The sequence below is a fragment of the Chlorocebus sabaeus genome, chromosome 16, assembly GCF_047675955.1.
Source record: "Chlorocebus sabaeus isolate Y175 chromosome 16, mChlSab1.0.hap1, whole genome shotgun sequence".
Classification (NCBI taxonomy): Eukaryota; Metazoa; Chordata; class Mammalia; order Primates; family Cercopithecidae; genus Chlorocebus; species Chlorocebus sabaeus.
In genome coordinates, this window is record NC_132919.1 from 78,817,127 (window position 1) to 78,838,340 (window position 21,214).

Here is a 21,214-nt window from a genome sequence, read left to right on the forward strand (position 1 = left end):
TTCTTTTCTTTCTTTCTTTCTTTCTTTCTTTCTTTCTTTCTTTCTTTCTTTCTTTCTTTCTTTCTTTTCTTTCTTTCTTTCTTTCTTTCTTTCTTTCTTTCTTTCTTTCTTTCTTTCTTTCTCTTTCTCTCTCTCTCTCTCTCTCTCTCTCTTTCTTTCTTTCTTTCTTTCTTTCTTTCTTTTGATATGGCGTCTCACTCTGTCACCAGGCTGGAGTGCAATGGCTCGATCTCAGCTCACCACAACCTCTGCCTCTCAGGTTCAAGCAAATCTCCTGCCTCAGTCTCCGGAGTAGCTGGGATTACAGGCATGCGCCACCATGCCCGGCTAATTTTTTTTTATATCTTTAGTAGAGACGGAGTTTCACCATCTTGGTCAGGCTGGTCTTGAACTGCCGACCTCAGGTGATTCGCCTGCCTTGGCCTCTCAAAGTGCTGGGATTACAGGTGTGAGCCACCAAGCCCAGCCAACCCCATTTCTTGAGGATTCAAACGAATCCAAAGGGCGGTGGCACAGGAGGCCTGGGGTTGGTGCTGAAAGAATCCAGGCTCTGGCTTGACCTTTTAGTGATTCAGCGTCCACGCCTCTAAGACTCAAGTCCTACCTGCCCCCGGAACAGCCACAAGGCTCCAACATGTCCAGATGTGAGGCACTTGTTCACATGTGGAGCTGGACCCAGGGGTCAGATGCCAACCAAACAATAGCCCTCCAGGAGGCAGGGGCCCGGACCCCCAGGCCACAGTACTCACCAGCGCCTTCTTCTTCTGCTCGCTGCCTGTGACCACGGAGACAGAGCGGACGATGGGCTTGGTGGTGGCGGCGCTGCCAGGGCGCCGGGACACAGGCGGAGGGAGACCTGTCAGACTCAGGTCCACACCTGCCGGGCTGCGCTCCGGGGCGCTGCCGATGGCCCGGGTGCCTTTCATGGTGGACGAGGCAGGTCCTGAGCGGGGAAGCAAGAGCTGCAATGAGATGCTGTGGGTGGGGAAGCTACAGTCCCCTGCACCCACCGCCTCCAGCCCAGCCTCAGCTGGCCCAGGACACCCAGGTCCACTGGCCACCAAGCTTCCCGGGAAGGCCTGTCACAACCTATGCAGCCCTCCAGCTGGTGGAGGAACACGAGGGAGCTGTTCTGAGCCCAACGTCCAGGAGGGCCCCAGACGACGGACAGGCAGGTGGTGAAGGCAAGGCCCGTGGGTGCCTTGCAGCACCAGCAGCACCCCAGAGGGAGCCTGGGCCACAGGCCACTGTCGATGTGAGCCGGGTTCTGCCATCTACCCCACACCGTGATTCTGAGAAAGTCACTGCCCGAGCCCCAGTCTCCTCTATAAAACGGACATTTGATTTTTTTTTTTTGAAACGGAGTATCATTCTTGTTACCCAGGCTGGAGTGCAGTGGCGCAATCTCAGCTCACTGCCACCTCTGCCTCCCAGGTTCAAGTGATTCTCCTGCCTCAGCCTCCCAAGCAGCTGGGATTACAGGTGCCCACCACCACGCCTGGCTAATTTTTGTGTTTTCAGTAGAGACAGGGTTTTGCCATGTTGGACAGGCTGGTCTCGAACTCCTGACCTCAAGTCATTCACCTGCCTCGGCCTCCCAAAGTGCTGGGATTACAGGCATGAGCCACCGCGCCTGTCTCTGTAAAATACACATTTTAAAAAGGGGTTGCGTGTTGGCAGGGCACAGTGGCTCACTCCTGTAATCCCAACACTTTGGGAGGCCAAGGCGGGTGGATTGACTGAGCTCAGGAATTCAAGACCAGCCTAAGCAACATGGTGAAACTTCACCTCTACTAAAAATTTCAAAAAATTAGCTGGGCGTGGTGGCGGGCACCTATAATCCCAGCTACTCGGGAGGCTGAGGCAGGGGAATTGCTTGTAACTGGCAGGCGGAGTTTGCAGTGAGCCAAGATCATGCCACTGCACTCCAGCCTAGGCAACAGAGCGAGACTCCAAAAAAAAAAAAAAAAAAAGGTGGCAGTGGTTTTGTGAGGTCCAGACGAGATGCTGGTCTCAAGGCCTCAAGGCTGCACTGGGCGAGCACTCACTGGGTAACGTGTTATTCCAGCAGGGGACGGGTGTTCTGACGATAGAGGGGATGAGCCTGGGGATACTGGCTTCCTTACTTTGGAACTTCTCAGAGCAAACCCTGCCAGCCCCCAGCCCATCCCCAAATAGTACCTCAGCTGATCTTTCTGAACGGGTCTCAGCTCGTGCATGTGCCCCTACCAAAAACCCTGCAACAGCTTCCTAGGCACAGAGAATAAAAACCACACATCCAGCTCCTGCAAGATCTGACCCTGTATTCTCGGTGACATCATCAGCTCCCCTGCTGTGCCCCTTTGTTGTGGCTTTAGCCAACACTGCCTCCCTGGTGCTCCTCAAACTCAGCCAGCTTGGCCCCAGCCAGTCCCCTGCCTCTAGGTCTCAGGACACTCCCTCCCTGCACTCAGAGGCCTTCCCTGAGCACCCATCACTCTTCACTCCCCATCCGGCTCTGACTCCCTTCCTGTGGCTGTACACAGTTGGCTCCAGTGCAACCGCAGCACCCACAGGGGAAGGCGCTCAGTTGAACCAGTAGATGAAGGGGAGAGGCTGGCACCAGGGACCAACGTTGAGAATCACCTCCCTGCCACGGTGGCCTCCAGTGGGCCAGCAGGCACCCAACCTATCGCCCGAGGTCACCCTGGGCTTCCTTCAGCCCAGCACCCCACAGCAGGTCCCCCAAGGTCCCTTCCACGGAGAGGTGGATACCCCTACCCCCTAGAGGCTGACCCTGCCACTGACCAGGCCCAAGTCCTCAGTTATGCACTTCTGATTGTGCGGATGGAACTTAACACCCTCCTCCTGCAGGGCACTGTCCACCCTTGGCTGGACCCATGCAAGACCCTGGAGCCCAGGGCTCTGCTCTCCCAGCCCCACATGCAAGCGGCTCTGGGATGGCGAACACGGCCTCTCCACGGAAACCTCCAGGCCAGAAGGGAGGCCTGGGAGGCCACTACATCCTGGATAAAACTGTGTCCCTCCCAGGACCTGAAGGGGCGGGGAGTGATGACCAGAGCCCAGACCTGGTCCCCAGGGTGGGTTGACCCTGACCCTGACCCTGACTCTGGACAGCGAGACCAGAGCCCATGCGCAGAGCAGAGCCCTCCACTTGTCCACGGGGCAACTCCCATCTCCCCAGTTCCCCTAGGGCTTAAGGCAGCTGAGCCAGAGATGCCCGGACTGGACTCCATGTTGTCCTGGGGACCGGAGGGCAGTAGAGGGAGGTGGAGGGGGTGGAGGTGGGGACCCACACCCTCAGGCACGAGCCTCTCCTCACCTGCGCGGGCCCCGGACCCCCCTCACCTGTGGGCACCCTGGATCCCCCTCCCCTCACTTCCCCCGGACCGCTCCCTCAATTGCGCGGGCACCAGATCCCCCCTCACCTGTGCGTGCCCCGGATCCCCATCACTTCATCACTTGACCAGGACCTCCCACCTGCGCGGGCTCCGGACCCCCCCAACCTCCGCGCGCCCTGCAACCCCATCCCTTGCCCGGGCCCCCTCACCTGCGCGGGCTGGGGGCCAGCCGCGAAGCCGGCCTGGCGCGCGGGGCCTGCAGATTCGGCCGGCGGGGAAGGATGCGGAACCAGTCGCGCCCAAAGCTCGGGTCGGCGACCTGGCGCCCCGCCGCCCCAACACTACCCAGAGGCCCGGTGACAATGAAGCGGCCGGGGGGCCGGGGTGAGCGGCGGCGGCAGCTAGCAACCAGCCTGGTACCACCTCCCCAGCCCGTCACGCTGGCCCGCCTTTCCTGCGCGCGCCGACTCCGGATTGGCCCTTCACGCTCCCGCTCAGGCCGTCCCGGGAACTCATTGGGCCGCTCGGCTGTCCTTCGCGAAGTTCAAGCGTGGGAGGAGCGGCGGATAGCTGAGGGACGCGACGGCGGCGGGCGGCCGATTGGACGCGGCTGGAAAGGGGAGGGTCATGTAGGGGGCGGGGGGCCGAGGGCGGCGGGCGGAGCTGGCCGGGGACCCAGTGGTTGTGGGCGGGGCGTGAAGTGGGGGTGTGACGGGCGAGTGGGGCGTGGCAGATGTGGGCGGGGAAAGGCAGGTGTGGGCGGGGCACGCAGGGCCTGGGAAGGAGACACCAGGGAGGGCACGGGGAGCACCCGGTCCCGGCTCCGCTCCCGACTCCCCCAGGCCGCTGCACTCCCGCGGCCCCGGGCTCCCCTGCTGTCCTAGGCCGCCCTGTCCCCACCCGCGTGCGCGCCTCCCCTCCTTACCCAGTACGACCGCGAGGGCGTGTGGGCGCCTTGCTAACCTCCCTGACCTCCTTCCCTTCGCTCTGCTTTGTTGTTTTTCTTCCTTCTCCAAAGTTTTAACGCTGCGCCCCGTGCCTAGCAGCTCTGTGACTCCCTTCCCTCCGGAAGCCCTGGGGATCCCGCCCGGGTCCTCTCCAGGGAAGCCATCCTTCCCCTAAAAGTCACAACACACTGGTCTCCCCTGCCCCCGCTTTTTAAAAAGTCCAATGCTCTATAAAATACAAAGTTTGATTGCTATACAGTAAAATCTACATTTTTGGGTGCGCAGTGGAGTTGTGTAACTTAGTTACAGAACATTCTCCCTCCGGATCCCGCACCTGCTGACCGCTGGTGGCGGCTGCTCAGTTCTCTCTGTTCTCCATCCCTAGAGGCGGCCTTTTCCAGAATGTTACACAAAAGGGATGTCACGCAGCGCGTAGCCTGTGGGTCTGGCTTCTACCACTTCCATTTTGAGATTCATGCTGGTTCCTGTTTATTGCTGAGTGGTATCCTGTAACCAGTGTCAACCACATTTGCTTATTTTATTCATCAAATGAAGGACGCAGAGATTGTTCCTGGTGCTTGGCAAGTATGAATGACGCTGCCATAAACATTCACTCATCGGCTTCTGTGTGGACACAACTTTTCATTTCTCTTGTGTAAATACCCAGCAGTGGGGTTGCTGGATCATGTGATAGTTTATAAGAAACTGCCGGCCAGGAGCGGTGGGTCACGCCTGTAATTCTAGAACCTTGCGACGCTGAGGTGGGCGGATCACCTGAGGTCAGGATTTCGAGACCAGCCTAGCCAACATGGCAAAAACCCATCTCTAGTAAAAATCCAAAAAAATTGCCCGTGCCTGGTGGCGTCCACCTGGAGTCCCAGCTACTCGGGAGGATGAGGCAGGAGAATCGCTTGAACCTGGGAGGTGGAGATTGCAGTGAGCAGAGATCACCACTGCACTCCAGCCTGAGGGACAGAGCAAGACTCTGTCTCAAAAAAAAAAAAAAAAAGGAAACTGCCAAGCTATTTTTTCTTTTCTTTTCTTTTCTTTTTCGAGATGGAGTCTCACTCTGTCGCCCAGGCTGGAGTGCAATGATGGCATGATCTTGGCTCACTCCAACCTCCGCTTCCTGGGCTCAGGCAATTCTCCTGCCTCAGCCTCCTGAGTAGCTGGGATTACAGGCACACACCACCATGCTGGGCTAATTTTTGTATTTTTGGTAGAGACAGGGTTTCATCATATTGGCCAGGCTGGTCTTCTGAACTACTGACTTCAGGTGATCCACCTGCCTCGGCCTCCCAAAGTGCTGGGATTATGGGCATGAGCCACCTCACCGACCTACTAAGCTATTTTCCAAAGAAGTTATACAGCTCTACACTCCCACCAGCGCTACAGGCGCTGCAGTTGCTCCCCATCCTCCTTGGCTCTTGGTATTGTCAGGGTTTGGTTTTATTTGTTTACTTATTTGTTTTTATTTTATTTATTTATTTATTTTTGAGATGGAGTCTTGCTTGTTGCCCAGGCTGGAGTGCAGTGATGTGATCTTGGCTCACTGAAAGCTCTGCCTCCAGGGTTCACACCATTCTCCTGCCTCAGCCTCCCGAGTAGCTGGGACCACGGGCACCTGCCACCGCGCCTGGCTAATTTTTTTTTTTTTTTTTTTTTTTTTAGTAGAGAAGGTGTTTCGCTGTGTTAGCCAGGATGGTCTCAATCTCCTGACCTCGTGATCTGCCTGCCTCAGTGTCCCAAATTGCTGGGATTACAGGCGTGAGCCACAGTGCCCGGCCTGGTTTTATGTTTTTAAGTCATATTAATAGGTATGTAATGGGATCCAATATTTTATAAATTGCATTTCCCTGAAGACTAACGATGTTGAGAATCTATTCATGTGCTTCTGTGTCAGGTATTCATGTATCTTCTTTAGTGAAGTATCTGTTCAAATCATTTGCCTTCTTTGAAATTTGGGGTGGTTTATTTTTTACTTTTCAGTGTTCTTCAAATGGTCTTTATATGTCTTTCACGAGATGTGTGATTTGCAAATAAATTCCCCCAGTCTGTGGCTTCTTTCCATTTTCTTAACTGTGTCATTCAAAGAGAAGTTTGTTTTATTTTGTTTTGTTTTTGAGATGGAGTCTTCCTCTGTCGCCCAGGCTGGAGTACGGTGGCATGATCTTGGCTCACTGCAACCTCTGCCTCGTGGGTTCAATCTACTCTCCTGCCTCAGCCTCCCAGGTAGCGGGGACTACAGGCTTGCACCACCATGCTAATTTTTGTATTTTTAGTAGAGACAGGGTTTTGCCATGTTGGCCAGGCTGGTTTTGAACTCTTGACCTCAAGTGATCCTCGGACCTCGGCCTCCCAAAGTGCTGGGCTTACAGGCGTGAGCCACCACACCTGGCCCAAAGAGATGTTTTAAATTTAATAAAGTCCAACTTTTTATTTTATTATTTGTGCTTTTTTTTTTTTTTTTTTTTTTTTGAGACGGAGTCTTGCTCTGTAGCCCGGGCTGGAGTGCAGTGGCCGGATCTCAGCTCACTGCAAGCTCCGCCTCCCGGGTTCCCGCCATTCTCCTGCCTCAGCCTCCGGAGTAGCTGGGACTACAGGCGCCCGCCACCTCGCCCGGCTAGTTTTTTGTATTTTTAGTAGAGACGGCGTTTCAGCGTGTTAGCCAGGATGGTCTCGATCTCCTGACCTCGTGATCCACCCGTCTCGGCCTCCCTAAGTGCTGGGATTACAGGCTTGAGCCACCGCGCCCGGCCTATTTGTGCTTTTTATATCTTATATATGATGACATTGCCTAATCCAGAGACAATATTTTCTCCTCTGTTTTCCTCTAGAAGTTTTATGGTTTTAGCTTTCATATTTAGGTCTATGATTCAGTTTAAATTTTATGTAAGGTGTGAGGTATGGGCCAAAGTTTTTTTTTTTCTATTTTGCATATGGAGGCCCAGTTGTTCCAGTACCATCTGTTGAAAGGCTGCTCTTTCTTCATTAAGCCTCCATATGCAAAAAATTTTCAAAAAGAACCTTTACATGTTTGTAGCAGGGTAATTGACCATATGGTCTATTCTGAACAATGTACTTGTCCATTGATCCGTGTTTCTACCTTTTCGCCAATACCACTTGATTAGTGCGCCTTTTTTTTTTTTTTTTTCTTTTTTGCAGAGATGGGGGTCTCACCTATTGCCCAGGCTAGTCTCAAATTCCTAGGCTCAAGCAATTCTCCCACATTTGCCTCCCAAAGTGCTGGGATTACAGATGTAAGCCACTGCACCTGGCCTATAGTAAATCTTGAAATCAGGTTTTCAGTCCTTTGTTCTTCTTTTTCCAAATTACCTTGGCTATTCCAATTCTTTTGAGTTTTCTTATAAATTTTAGTTTCAACTTGTCACTATCTAAATCTGTAGACCTGTAATTTGGGAAAAATTGACACCATAACTGATGAACATGGTATATCTCTCCACTGATTTGGATCTTCATTGATTTCTGTCATCAGTATTTTGTAGTTTTCAGCATACACATCCTACATATATCTTTCTAATTTACACCTAATTATTTCATTTTTGGAGTGCCATTACAAATGGTAGTTTTTTATGCTTTAATGTCCCATTGTTTATTGCTATTACAAAAGTGCAATTGATCTTAGTGTATTTACCCTGGAGCCTGCGTCTTTGCTAAACTCACTTCTTAGGAAGCTTGTGGTAGATTTAATGAGATTTTCTACAGTCCTGTTTTCTGTGAACAGTATTTTTATTTCTTCCTTTCTAATGTGTCTGTCTTTGTTTTTTCTTGCTTTATCGAACCGACCAGGGCTTCAGTGTAATGCTGAACAGAAATGGTTAGCGTGCACACCATGGCCTTCTTTCCAATCGCAGGGGAAAAACGTTCAGTCCTTCAGCACTGAGCACGATGTCAGCTGAGGGGTTTTGCAGAAGCCCCTTGCCATGCAAAAGATCTCTTACATTTCTAGCTTGTCAAATTTGGGAGCGTTTTGGGGTCATGAGTGAATGTTGAATTTATTTTGTTTCTTGCTTTTTCTGCATAAAATGAACATGAGGTTTTTCTTTACTATTAGTTAATACGATGGATTGAATTACACTTATTTTCATAGGTTGAAACAGCCTTGCATTCCTGAGATATATTCCACTTAAGAGCGATGTATTACACTTTTCATATATTATTGGATTCATTTTGTTGTTTTCTTGAGGAATTTTGCATCTGTATTCCCAAAGGATATTGATCTCTAGTTTTCTAGACCAAGTGTACATGGAACATCCACCAAGATAAACTATATTCTTGGCCATAAAACAAACTTTAACAAAAGTTTGAAATCCTTAACAAAAGTGTGAGGCCAGGCACCGCAGCTCATGCCTGTCATCCTGATGCTTTGGGAGGCTGAGGTGGGAGAACTGCAGGAGGCCAGGAGTTGGAGACCAGCGCGGGCAACACAGCGAGAGCCCTGTCTCTACCAAAAACACGCAAAAAACAAAAACAAAAAACCATGTGTGGTGGCTGAGGCAGGAGGATTGCTTAGGATTGCGTGAACTCGGGAGGTTGAGACTGCAGTGAGCCGTGACTGCACCACTGCACTAGGTGATAGAGCTAGAGTGCAAGGGCACAATCATGGCTCACTGCAGCCTTGACCTGTGGAGTTCAAGCAATCCTAAGCAATCCTCCTGCCTCAGCCACCTGGGTAGCGGGACCACGCCTGGCTAATTTTTTTTTTTTTTTTTAGAAATGGGGTCTTGCTATGTTGCCTAGGCTTGAAATCTTTAAACAATACAACAGAAATCATACAAAATATGCTCTCTGACTATATCAGAATTAAATAATAACATAATATGCTTTAAACCATTAGACAAAAAGGAAATCTCAAGATAAATTTAAAAATGTTTAGAGCTAAATAAAAATTTAAACGTACCAAAATTCACAGGATGCAGCCAAAGTCGTGTTCACAGGAACTATTTATAGCATTACAATGCTCACATTAGAAAATAAAGGTCACGAATAAATAATCTAAGCTTCCACCTTAAAAAACTGAAAAAATAGGCCAGGCACGGTGGCTCACGCCTGTAATCCCAGCACTTTGGGAGGCCGAGGCGGGTGGGTCATGAGGTCAGGAGATCGAGACCATCCTGGCTAACATGGTGAAACCCCATCTCTACTAAAATACAAAAAATTAACCTGGCATGGTGGTGGGCGCCTGTAATCCCTGCTACTTAGGAGGCTGAGGCAGGGGAATCACTTGAACCCGGGAGGCGGAGGTTGCAGTGAGCCGAGATTGTGCCACTGCACTCCAGCCTGGCGACAGAACGAGACTCTGTCTCGAAAAAAAAAAAAAAAAAAAAAAAAAAAACTGAGAAAATAAAAATAAGCCCAAAGCAGAAGAAAGAAAACAATAAAGAACAGAAATTAGCGAACTAGGAAACTGAAAAACAAATTAGTGAAGTAGAAAAAAATAAAACCAAAAGTTCGTTCTTTGAAGAAACTAACATTAATAAACTGCCTGACCAAGAAAAAGGGAAAACAAGTGACCCATATTAGGAATGACAGGAAGAATGTGGTAGTGTGACTACAGCCCCACAGGCATGAAATGAAGAATAAAGGAATACTACAAAAAATGGAATCACAAATTCGGCAACTGATATAAAATGGACCAATCCCCTGAAGACACAAACTGCTGAAATGAGAAATAGAGAACCCACATAGTCTCTTATTTATTTAAGAAACTGAGTTTCATAGTTTAAAACCTTGCCATTAAGGTTAACTGCAAGAATAGTGCCACTGGGGAGTTCTACCACACGTTTTAGGAATAACGCCCGTTCCTACTTTGAGGAAGGCAGTCCTCTGCGTGTGCCCCTTATTGACAGTATTTTTATTAAAATGCACATACACAAAAGAAGAAAAATAAAAGGCCCAGCTTCATGTAAACAGTAGTGTTTATTCAGAAAGCATAAACCCCAGCGCTCTCAAAAGGTTCTTCTGAGATGGTCCAGAGGCTCCAATCAGAGGCTTCGTGTACAGGAAGCAATTACAGCATGAAGGAGCAGGTGAGAGCCAGGGAAGGGCCACGTGGGGATCTGAAACTTGAAGTGGTCAAAGACCAGACGGCACAAGGGAGCCCAGACAAGACACCCTCAACCCACGTGCACCAAACCCAGCCTCAGCCCCCAGCCCACCCCGAAGGGATGGCTTACTGCTCATGACCTCCTGGGGAAGGAGGGAGCTGAGATCAAATGAAATAAAGAACCTGGTAGTTGCTTCCATATTCACACAAGAAACCTCATGTCTGAGGGCAAGACAAGCAGGGGTTGCCCCCTGGGACTCCTGAGATCAACATTTCTGAGGCCCTGCCACCTGCCTATCCCTTGTAGGAATTCAAGTCCAAATAGCCAGAGCCTCTGGCAGAGGAGATGGGGGAAACTGAGGTAGCCCTAGGGTCCTCCTCTCAGGTCAAGTTGCCTGGAGACTGCAGCAGCTACGGTTGAGGCTGCTCAGGAAGCACAGAGTCCCCCAGGCAGCAGCTGAAGCTGAAGACTCCAGCGCCAGGCCATCGGGTCAGGCGTTCAGGAACGCGAAAGCTGACGGCTCTGCGCCAGGAGGCTCTTTGACTGCTGTCCTCTGGGATGATGTTTGGGGGGCTTGGGGAGCATCAAGGCAGGACTCTCCTGCAGCAGACCCGGCCCTCACCAGGCGGGGGCAGGCCACCAGCTCCATACCAGCAAACAAGGAGTCGTGGCTCCATGCACAGTTGCTGGGGCCTCTCTTTGGGCTGTCTGTGCCCCCTAGGACCTGTTCAGGTCCCCACCCCCTGCTTTCTGCCAGTCTGGCCTTGGCCTTGCTGGGGTCTCCGCAGGCTGGAATGGGGGAGGCATCCGGGGATGGGGTGGGCACAGGGCTGGGCGGCATCCCTGATGAGGGAGCAGGGCTCCGGCATGAGACTGCGGTTGAACTCAGAGGCTGGAGGAAGAGTTGGCTCCCAGCAAGAGGCACAGCATCGGCCAGCAGGTCAGATGGGCCTGGGAGGGCGGCTGTGGGGCCAGGCTCGGCTGAGGTGCCCCGGGCAGGGGACAGCTGCCCACAGGAGGCCTCAAAGTGCCTCAGGATCTGAAAGAGGAAGGAAGGAGGAACCAGGGAGGTTCCTATGCAACCCTGGAAATTGTGGGGACCAGGGCCCGCCTCTCCCTAGGGCCTCCTCAGTCCCTCCACTCAGAGGGCAGGGCCGGTTCTGGGCAGGATGCCGGCTGCCAGGAGGGGGCTGGAGCAGTGCACCCAGTTGTCATCCCACTGAGAGCAGCTGCTGGGCTGGTGCTGGCAACAGGGGGCAGGTGTCACACATACACCTCAAATCTTGTCCCTTCACTCACTACTATACCAACGGACACCCTCCCCGTCATAAGCCGCCAGGCACTGCTGGAGGGAGTGAACACACGTGGCCCGGCACATCTGGGTGTTTCCACCTGTTGGACGCAGGGTTCTTCCAGCATGCCCGTTTTAGAAACCCCACTACGAGGTTCGCCTGCAGTGGTGCAAACCCCAGGCTCACTTGTCGCTCTGACTGAAAGGTGAGCTAGATAAGGACGACTTGGGGATGGGTGACTGAGGTCCTGTGTTTCCAGCAGCCAGGGAGAAAACAGGAAAAAAGAAGCTGGGGGTGTCCACAGGCAGAGGGAGGGTGCCAGGGCCTGGTAGCAGAGAGAGGCCTCCCAGTGTGATTCCAGCAGCCTCCAGGCAGTTTGGAGTGTTCAAGTGCACAGAGATCAATGGAACCACTTCTGCCCTCCGGAGCTGAGCATGAGCTGGGCCATGGGTGGCAAACTGCATGTGCAGTCAGGGAGGGCTTCCTGGAAGAGGTGGGTGTGAGCCGAGACACAAGGGCAGGAACATTAAGGCAGAGGAGTTTGGGGGCTTCCAGGAACAGGTAGAGGCCAGTGTACCGTGAGTGCTGCGGAGTTGGGGTGGAAGGCAGGAAGGGAGTGGGGAGGTGAGGACCCTGACTCACTGCTGCTCCCTCTGCCAGCGGGACGGGGACTCGGGAGGCGGGTCCGGGAAGGGCTGACCAAGCGCCGGGCAGGGACAGGGTGGCCGTGGACTGCAGTGTATGTCCTGCTGTACCCTTGGACCCCGGTGTGTGTGTGGCACTCTGCAGCTGCCCACCTTGGTGGCCTTGTTGGTCACAGGTCCCGGGCTGCCCATGCTGAGCTCCTGCAGCCGCGGCCGGGTGCGGAGGAGGATGTGCTCCTGGGGAAGGAGGTCGGCGCTCCCCAGGGAGGCGATGGCACACAGGGCCCTCTGCGGACGAAGGGAGGGGATCAGCACCCATGGGGCAGCAGGTCCATGCCAGGGAGGCCTGTCTGGCCATCTCTCTCCCTATTCTCCCTCCTCCTCAACGACCGGAGTGCCAGGAGGCACCAGGGACAGCTCCACCAGAGCCCTGTCCTCACCGCCTTACACCCCAGCTCCCGAACACCAGAGCCATGTCCCCACCGCCTTACACCCCAGCTCCCGAACACCAGAGCCATGTCCTCCCCAGCTCCTGGACAGACCCCAGTGAGAAGTACGTGACCTGCTGCCCCAATCGCCTTACCTTCATTCCTCTGCACGCCCCCGCAACATGCCCACGCGTGTCCACACTTTCATGTGCACGCACACACACACAGGCACATACATACACAACCACACACGTGAAGTCACGTACACACGCACACATGCACAGGCATACACACAGACACACGCACACACAGAGGCATGTGCACATGCACAGCCACACACAATGTTCACACACAGGTGCGCACATACAAGCACACACACGCACACACACAGGAACGTCCGCACACAGGCGTGTGCACACAGTTACGCCCTCCCGCCCGCATGCGTGGCTCACCAGCTGCGTGCACTCACTGGTCCCACGCAGGTGGCAGGTCAGCAGCTGCAGCACAGCCTCACAGTTGAGCAGTCCACACCTGCACAGAGAGGACACCTGGGTGGCGAGTGCGGCCCGTCCCCTCCTCCCTTGCCCAGGGTTGGGGCTGGGGCAGAGCCGGGCGGGTCCAGGCGCACTCACGCTTTGATGAAGTGCTGTGCCTCCTCGCGGCTCAGGAAGGCGCGTGGTCCCCGAGTCACAGTCCTCACCAAGTTCAGCTCCTGCTGACAGTCACTCAGGGCCACCACCTCGACCCTGCCAGGGGGAATGGCCGGGTCAAGGGTGAGTTGGGGCCGTGCCCCCACCCCTGCCTCACCCTGGGGAGAACCTGGAGAGCAGGAGCCGCGCTGGGAGGGGGGTGGTGTGGTGGCTCCGAGACCACTCCCGCATACCCAGCAGCTCCCACTCACCTTTCTGCCAGGTCGCCCGGCTCCCGGCTGGCCCCTGAATGGCTGTCGCTGCCGGAATGACTGCCCGAGTCTGAGACCCTGCTCAGGTCACTGTTCTGGGAGGAATTCTGAGAGCTGGGGCTGCTGTCCAGCTCGTCCCAGCCCCCTCCGGCCTGCCCAGGCTGATGCCTCACGGCTGGAGGAAACAGGATGGCCGGTGAGACCCCCAGGGCTTCAGGCCAGCCCCATGCCCACCTCCCGGGGCCCTGGACCAAGGCCTTGGGGACTGAGTCCTGAGCTGAGGATGGGTGGCCACCTTGGCTCCAGCTTCAGCAAACACCAGCCCCAGTGGGCATCTGCTTCCACCTCGGGTCCCGTCCCCTCCTGCTGTGTGGGAGACCCTGGGATTTGCCTCCATGGCTGCAAAGCCCCAGCGGTGACAGGAAGGAGTGACCCAGACCCCAAGGGGAGGAGCCCTCGCCTCGATACCTCGGGGACCTGGAATAGCCCCGGGGAGTGGGTTCCCCAGGGTTGGGGGACCGTGGCTGGCTGAAGGCATCGTGGCAGGCTGGTAGGTGTCACCCCGCGGCAGGAGCCTCTGGGTACTGGGACTCTCGGGCCCGGGGCGCATGGCGCTGGCCACCACCTCTGCGGCCTTCTGGATGGTGGAGAGGAAGGCTTCGCCTGCCGAGCCTGCACCTGAGGAGAGGGAGATGGGACGGCCGCCCAGTGCGGCCCCCACCCACGTTCTCTGGGAGCGGGGTGCCCGCATGGGATCCCTGCTCAGGCTTGGGGAGGTCGGGGTACACGCTGCAGGGAGGGAGGCCTCCAGGTGGACCCCAGGCCCTCTGGAAGCTCCCGGTGGACTCCACTTTGGCATTCCCATGCCCAGTGACCTGGACACCCAGCTCACAGCAGTTATGCCTCCATCCCTCTGCTCTGTCCTCTGGGGGTGAGGGTGTCCTAAGGGGCTTGGGCTCGGCCTTGGCTCAGGGAGGTGTGTCCAGGGCTTGGGGAGGGGCCGGCCTTTCCCGTGTGAGCTCCCTGTAGAAGGTGCCCCCACACCAAAGTGTCAGCAGGAGCCCTGGGCTGCGTGCAGGATGGTGTGACACAGCCTAACGGTGAGCGGCGAGACACCGCCCGGGGCCTGGCAGCAGGGCACAGCTGGGCCGGGGGCTGGGTCCCAGCTGCAGGCAGTGTGGCCACCTCTGGTTCTTCTGGCGCTAACGAGTAGTTGTCCACTGCCACTGCCCCAGCTTGTAACAGCTCCACACAGGACTGCCTGAGTTACTCACACTACAGCCAGGGGCACAGCCCTCAGCCCCTCTCGGAGTGGGACTCCCCCTGCCATGGGGCCCAGCCCTGACTTCTTGCTGGGCCTGGTTTCTCTCGCCTGTCGGTAAAGCAGCCCTGGCCACACTTGCCCCACCCCCACGGCAGCAGTGGGGACAGCCCCAGGAAGGGCTGAGGCCATGTAGGGGAGGGGACGGGGGGCAGCAGCTACCAGGTGGGGCAGCATGGTCCGGCCCCACTGCCCTCCTCATTCCTGTACCCTGAGATGCCGGGGCCCATGCAGGCCCTTCCCACTCACCTGTGCGGCCATGTTCCTTGCTGTAGCCAAAGCCCTGGAGGGTGCTGTGCGGCCTGGCCTGGGAGCCCATGCCTGCAGAGGGTCCTCTGTCAGCGGCAAGTCGGCCCCCACCATCGGCCCAGCCCATGGGTGGCGCAGACGCCGAGGACACTCAGGGAGGCAGAAACCGGGTGCCGGGACTGGACACAGTCCCCTCGGTCACCTACCTGTGGCAGGTGGGTTCCCCAGAGGCTGAGAGGGAGCCAGTGGCAACACGGTGTCCGAGAACAGGGTGCTCCCCAAGTCCTACACGGGGAGGCGGAGGCCCTCAGCGTCCTCATGCCAGGGCCTGCTGTACTCGCCCTGCCACTCGTATCAGCTCTGTTCTGTCCCCCGGATACTTCTCCTGAGCCACTCAGTTGGACACAGGCTCTGTGTCCACCAGCAAGGAGCAGAGGCAGGGGTCCCGGGCAGGAGAACTGCAAACCCCCCAGCTGACATCCTGGCCCCAGTCCTGCCCTCTACAGGAGGAAGGGCACCCCGCAGAGCGACACTGCTCCTGGGCTCACCTGTGCGGCCGCCCGAACCTTCTGGTACAAGCTGTTCCCGTGCAGAGGATCTGGGGGCCCCGCAAAAGCTGCAGAACATAAAAGGCAAGTGGGGGGCAGGGCTGAGCCTGGCACTGCTGCTCCCTGCAGAACATGGTGAACTGGGCCCACTCTGGGGTGGCAAGTTCCTGCCACCCGGGCCCTTCTGTCACGGCCACTGGCACGCCCTCCTCCAGGACCCCACAGAGGCCGCACCAGAGCAGACCCTCAGCTCCCCCCACCCATGCCCCACAGAGGTGAGTCTCTCCTCGGCCCCCTCACCCATGCCCCACAGAGGCGAGTCTCTCTCCACGAAACCACCTCGCCTCCCCCAGGGCTGGCAACCCCTGGTGCCTGAGCTGGTGCGCCTCCCCGCAGCCCACTCTCCCTGCCCCAGGTGCACCAGGGACCCCTCGGAGGCTGCTGGGGCCTGGAGGGAGACACCAGCCTTCTTATCACAGCCTGAAAGCTCCGCCTGGACCCACCCATCCCCAGTCTCAGCCGCCTCGGGCTCCCCTGCCCTGAGAGTTCCTCTCACGGTGAACTGGGACTTCTGTCCTTAAATCTTCCGGCCCCAGAGCCCCCTGAGCCTGCACCTGGAGCCGAGGCATCCTTTCAGGGCTCATGCTGAGAGCTGCACCTCTGAGAAGCCCTGGAGAGCCTCAGTCACAGACGAATCCACTCGTGCCCCTTGGCTGCCTGTCTCCACCCCGGCCCTGTGATTCGCAGACGACGCCCCTGGCTGTCCCTGGGCCCAGGGTGGCAGGCGCAAGCTGAGTCAGTGGCTGGATAAACTGACCCCCTGCAGCTGCCATCTTCCCGCAGGAGCCCAGGGCACCCGCCTGCCACCTCGCGCTGGCCCTCCTCTGTGACAGAGCAGGAGCATCACCGTCTTGGACAAGGCCCTCATTCTAAAGTTCACCTTAACCAAAAACCGCCTAAATCCAAAGGGCATCAGCCTAATGGCTAAAGTCAGCACAACCATAAACTACAAATAACATCTCCAACCAGAAACACTCCAAACTCCTCCCCCACCAGAGACATGCCAGCCCGAGACAACCCTCCTCCGACCGGGAAGACGCCAGCTTTGAGAAAACCCGCCTCCGGGCTGGAAAGATGTCCCAAGATAACCTCCCGTCCTTCCACCCCTGCCACGAACTTCTCCACACACACACACATTCCGAGCTCCTGACGAGCCCTCACTCTAAAACCAATACACGCTTAGTCTGTAAGAGAAAGGGCTTCTGACCACAATCGGCTGGGGGCGCCTCTCAGGTTTTAACTAAAGAAAACCTGTCTTGGGCCGGGCGCGGTGGCTCACGCTTGTAATCCCAGCACTTTGGGAGGCCGAGGCGGGCGGATCACGAGGTCAGGAGATCGAGACCATCCTGGCGAACACGGTGAAACCCCGTCTCTACTAAAAATACAAAAAATTAGCCGGGCGAGGTGGCGGGCGCCTGTAGTCCCAGCTACTCGGGAGGCTGAGGCAGGAGAATGGCGTAAACCTGGGAGGCGGAGCTTGCAGTGAGCTGAGATCCGGCCACTGCACTCCAGCCTGGGCGACAGAGTGAGACTCCGTCTCAAAAAAAAAAAAAAAAACAAAACACAGAAAACCTGTCTTTAACTGCCAGCTGTGTTTTGTGTTTCCTTCCTCTTTCTGATGCTCTGCGTGCGTGGGGTGGGCCATCCTCGCTGCACACCCGCCGCCTGGCGGGGGATACCCCGTCTCCCACGTGCAGCACCTGGCACCTGCCTTCCTCACGGGGCCTGTCGTGACACCTCCCACAGCCTGTGCGTCACCCAGGGCCAGTGCCCAGGCACGGCAGGCGACAGCCATCATCCACAACTGCCTCTGCACAGGAGAGACTCTAGTGCCAACAAGAACCCAGGGTCTGAAGAACAGCCTTTCCCATCCTCGGGGCCTGCCGTGCCCCATCCCCCCACCTGCTGCAGCCCCCACCCCAGGGCATGTCCCCGAGACCACTGAAGCCACAACGTACATGCACCAACCACAGCCACGGGAGTGGCCTGGGAGCCCGGGGCCCTCTGACCCGCTGAATGGTGAGGATAAATGGCTGGTACTGCCTTGGCCCCAAAGCTGTGAGGAGCTCTATTAGGATGGCGAGAGCACCCTCACACAGCCGTTCCTTTAGGGGCATCTACCGCCTAAGTCATGTGTCACAGCTGTCGATGGTGGCCCAGGGCACTGGCCCCTGAGGGACACCTAGAGCTGCATGCCCATTTGTCACAAAGTGGGGCAACACCGGTTCGACGCCGGTTTTGGGGTGAGCCCAGTGGATGGACACGCTCAGGGTCTCCATAAGCAAGCAGCGGCACGACAGAGACTCAGCCTCCCTCCCCAGAATTCCCCTCTCAGGGGCTGGGCTGGGTCCAGACATGGTGTGCCCAGTGATCACCTGGAGCCCCATGGAAGATCTCAGGCCAAGCCCCCACAAGTCCTCATTAGGCAGAGGCACACGGGACTGCCCCCCAGCCTGCGGGACGGCTCCCCCAGCCCCACCTGCTGCCTGGACAGACCGACTGGCCAGGGCCCCGCCTCTCCTGCCTCCCAGTCCCGCCCTCCCATGGCTTCCCTCTGTCTTGGGCTCTGAGGAGCAGCCCTAGAACAAGAACCCACAGCCTGAGGAAGACGTGTGAACAGGCACTGAGTCTGCTACGTGTGGGCACTGGGATGGAGGGGAAGACCCGCGGGGCACACAGAGAAACACAAACAATGGCACCCGGGGCAGCAAGCACAGGGACAGACGCAGCTGAAGGCCCAGGGACACACGGGAGGCACGGAGGACCCAGCGGAGGCAGGGGCAGGGCACGTCAGGGGAGGCCGAGTCGGCCAGCTGCGGGGAGGGTGGGCAGCAGGTGGAGAGGCCAGGGATGGGCCAGGATCAGCAACTCGGGGCTTTGATGGGGACCAGGCCCAGGTGAGGGCTCTGGCTGAAGTCTTCCTTCTCAAGCCCGGAGGATTTGCCACCCTCCCGCATTGTCCAAAGCCCCTGTACCTGCAGCTTCCTGGATGAAGGCAGAGTTGCGTTTGAGGATGAGCAGGAAGGAGGAGGAGCCATGGCTGCACAGATAGAGCAGGATCTTCAGCACCTGGGGAGTGGGGCGGTCAGCAGTGCTGGCCGGGCTGAACACAGGACACCCAGGGCAGGGCCCAGGGCACCCAAAGGGCACAGAGCTGCTTGCCACCCTGGGCCGCTCATCTGCTCCTCTGGCCTCACCACCATGGGCCAGGCCTTGGGCCTGACCCTTGACCACCCAGGGGCTCACCTTGAGCTTCCCGTGGCCAGAGCTGCTGTGTAGGCGGCTCAGGAGGTACTCCAGCAGGCACTGGCTGCTGCCCGGAGACTCGTGGGAGATTTCTGTGGCACGCTCGGGTTAGGGAACGGCAAGATGGTGAAGGCTGCACCGGGCCACAGTGAGACCAGGCCCTGGGACCTCTCAGTCCATGCTCCCTGGAGGTGCCTACTGCAGGCTCTGCCGTCAGGAGCACAGGGCTTCTCAGGTCTCCTGTGCCATCAGTACTGCAGCCTTCAGACCCCACCCATGGCTGCTTACAATGATAAAGGAGCTGCGGATCCCCCTAGGGACAGCAGAATCCCCGGGAACCCTTCGCACCGCTCTGGGCCCTGCCATCTGTTCTTTCCCCCACACGGTACGTCGAGGAAGGATACTAGCAATCTCTTCAAACAGGTAGCCCGGACATGGGACATCATCATCCGATGTCCCCTTCAGAAGAATCGGGAGCTGAAAGGGAACAAGAGCCCCGCTGTGATGAGGTGCCACCTCCCACAGGGGTGGATCCACACCCCTCCAAAGGGGATGGAAACGGCCCACCTCTCGCTGTTGACATGGCCGGAGAGAGGCCTGGGAAGGGGTGAGAACTGTGCTACTGGCCACAGGGAGGCTGCAGCAGGGTCCTCTCTCAACAGTCAGGGATGAACAGCCTTGGAGAAGAGGCAAATCAGTGGTGGTTCTCCACGGAGGAGCTGTGCCACTTGGGTTACGATGGGACACAGCCCCCAGCCTCCCTGCACTTACCAGCACGTAAGGCCATTTGAAAGTACCTCTCCTGTACCTACCTACTGACTAGCAAAGCCAAACAAGGCCCAGGCAAGCCCTTTTCCACGCAGGGGACTATGAATAGTTCCACCTCCCAAGAGCCCGGATTGGCAGAGTGACAGCCGCTCAGCCTGACCGGCTCCATCGCTCCCCAAGAACCCACCGATGTCATGTGTTTTATGTTCACTAACAGCAGATGTACTTATTTGTTTCATGCTTACTTACTGGCACAAAGATGTACGGTTTATAGGGATGAAAACTGGAACCACCCATTTTTGCATTATTCAGTTTCAGGACAGAACAGAGTTCAAGAGTATTTAAGACAACAAGCATGGGACCGACCACGTGTGGTGCTGAAGCCTTTCAGTTGGAAGGGCGGAGATCTAGTGACAACACACGCAAACGTGGACCTGAAGTGTTTCCCGAGGCTGTGGACACACATCACTGGCACTATTTGCCCACCAAGCCCTAAGGGGAGCTAGACAGGTTTGCAGGTGACAGCTGACAACTGCAGAACGCAGCACACAACGACTCTGTCCAAACCTTGCACTGAGAGCCTTGACCAACCCTAGCGTGGCTTTTGGCAGCTCAAGGCCGCGCCCTGGGCCCACCCAGCCCCCTCTGAGGTCCCCCCCAGGAAAGCTGAGGGCTGACAAAAGAGGGCAGTTTGCTCAGGACGACACCTGGGAACTGGCCCGGCCTCTCCTTCTCAGAGGGTTTACTAAGAGGGGCTTACAACGGTGTGTCCTTCCCTGTCCCTTCGAAATGTCTGTGTTCTCTGCAACCCAGGGGTGCCTCTCTAGGACCGGAGTCCTCTGAAATGCCACCGTCAGGGAGGACGGCGGGCCGCCAGCCCACCTGGGCGCCGGCAGCACGGACACAGCGGCTCCACGTCCACTGGGTCCGCCGCTCCTTCCCTCCTGTCGGAGCCCACTAAATGCTGGCCGAGGCCTGTTCGTTCCCCCAGGGTCTGGCTGTGCCCATCGCCCTTGCGCTCGGTGGGTCCGGCTTGGGAGGCCCCGGGACGGCGCGGCGGGCGGGCAGCTCAGCGGCGTCCGCGCGGGCGAAGGGGCCAGGAGCAGCTACCCGGCGCGCAGACGCAAGGTCAACGGCTCAAGCCCGGGGCGAGTCCGGGGAACGCGGCGCTCGAGAGAAGCCGTGGGGCCGGGGCCCGGGCGGACCGCCCTCACTCACCCGGTGTAGAAAGCTCAGGCGGTCCCGTAGCGGCGGCGCGGCAGCCATGATCCAACCCCCTCCCGGTCTGCCCCGCTTCCGCCAGGCCCGGGCTTTCCAATCACTGCGCGGGTCTGGCTCCGCCGGCCAATCCCTCGCGGTGGGGCGGGCCCTGAGGTTGGCTTCGTAAACAATTTGAGCCTA

General features: G+C 56.9%; 2 protein-coding genes across 13 annotated transcripts in view; both read right to left on the reverse strand.

Annotated features, from left to right (window-relative positions):
- Positions 1 to 3,795, reverse strand: part of CEP131 (centrosomal protein 131) — a 33,954-nt gene extending 30,159 nt beyond the window's left edge. For 4 of the 9 annotated variants that reach the window (XM_073005484.1, XM_073005483.1, XM_073005485.1 and 1 more), the window contains exons 1-2: positions 3,551 to 3,790; positions 750 to 943 (exon numbers count right to left, since the gene is read on the reverse strand). In XM_073005484.1, coding sequence (XP_072861585.1) covers positions 750 to 926 — 177 coding nt within the window. In that variant the 5' untranslated portion in view covers positions 927 to 943; positions 3,551 to 3,790. Of the gene's footprint in view, positions 1 to 749; positions 944 to 3,550 lie in introns of all 9 variants that reach the window. The other 5 variants (XM_037993297.2, XM_037993295.2, XM_008013220.3 and 2 more) reach the window with 3 other exon arrangements.
- A 6,414-nt stretch (positions 3,796 to 10,209) lies between these two features.
- On the reverse strand, positions 10,210 to 21,140 carry TEPSIN (TEPSIN adaptor related protein complex 4 accessory protein). Of its 4 annotated transcripts, none has more exons than XM_073005488.1 (13): positions 21,032 to 21,140; positions 19,450 to 19,522; positions 19,046 to 19,137; positions 18,775 to 18,868; positions 15,740 to 15,807; positions 15,398 to 15,476; positions 15,192 to 15,263; positions 14,090 to 14,299; positions 13,622 to 13,796; positions 13,353 to 13,466; positions 13,173 to 13,251; positions 12,446 to 12,580; positions 10,210 to 11,395 (listed from the first exon to the last, which is right to left on the reverse strand). In XM_073005488.1, the coding sequence occupies exons 1-13, from the start codon at positions 21,077 to 21,079 to the stop codon at positions 10,847 to 10,849; spliced, it is 1,788 nt and encodes a 595-aa protein (XP_072861589.1). In that variant the 5' UTR covers positions 21,080 to 21,140; the 3' UTR covers positions 10,210 to 10,846. The 4 variants fall into 4 exon arrangements, with proteins under 4 accessions (XP_072861589.1, XP_008011416.2, XP_072861590.1 ...); XM_008013225.3 differs by having other exon boundaries at positions 14,090 to 14,644; XM_073005489.1 differs by lacking the exon at positions 21,032 to 21,140 and adding an exon at positions 19,613 to 19,850 and having other exon boundaries at positions 14,090 to 14,644.
- Between the last annotated feature and the right edge of the window lie 74 nt (positions 21,141 to 21,214).

What these genes read in the sequence shown, in the direction of transcription:
- TEPSIN (XM_008013225.3), bottom strand. Translation starts at nt 21,079, where the DNA reads ATGGCTGCCGCGCCGCCGCTACGGGACCGCCTGAGCTTTCTACACCGG. An exon ending in GCCTGAGCTTTCTACACCGG is followed by an intron (nt 19,523 to 21,031) that starts GTGAGTGAGGGC and finishes GTTCCCTTTCAG; the next exon opens with CTCCCGATTCTTCTGAAGGG. An exon ending in GCACAGCACTTCATCAAAGC is followed by an intron (nt 13,252 to 13,352) that starts GTGAGTGCGCCT and finishes CTCTCTGTGCAG; the next exon opens with GTGTGGACTGCTCAACTGTG.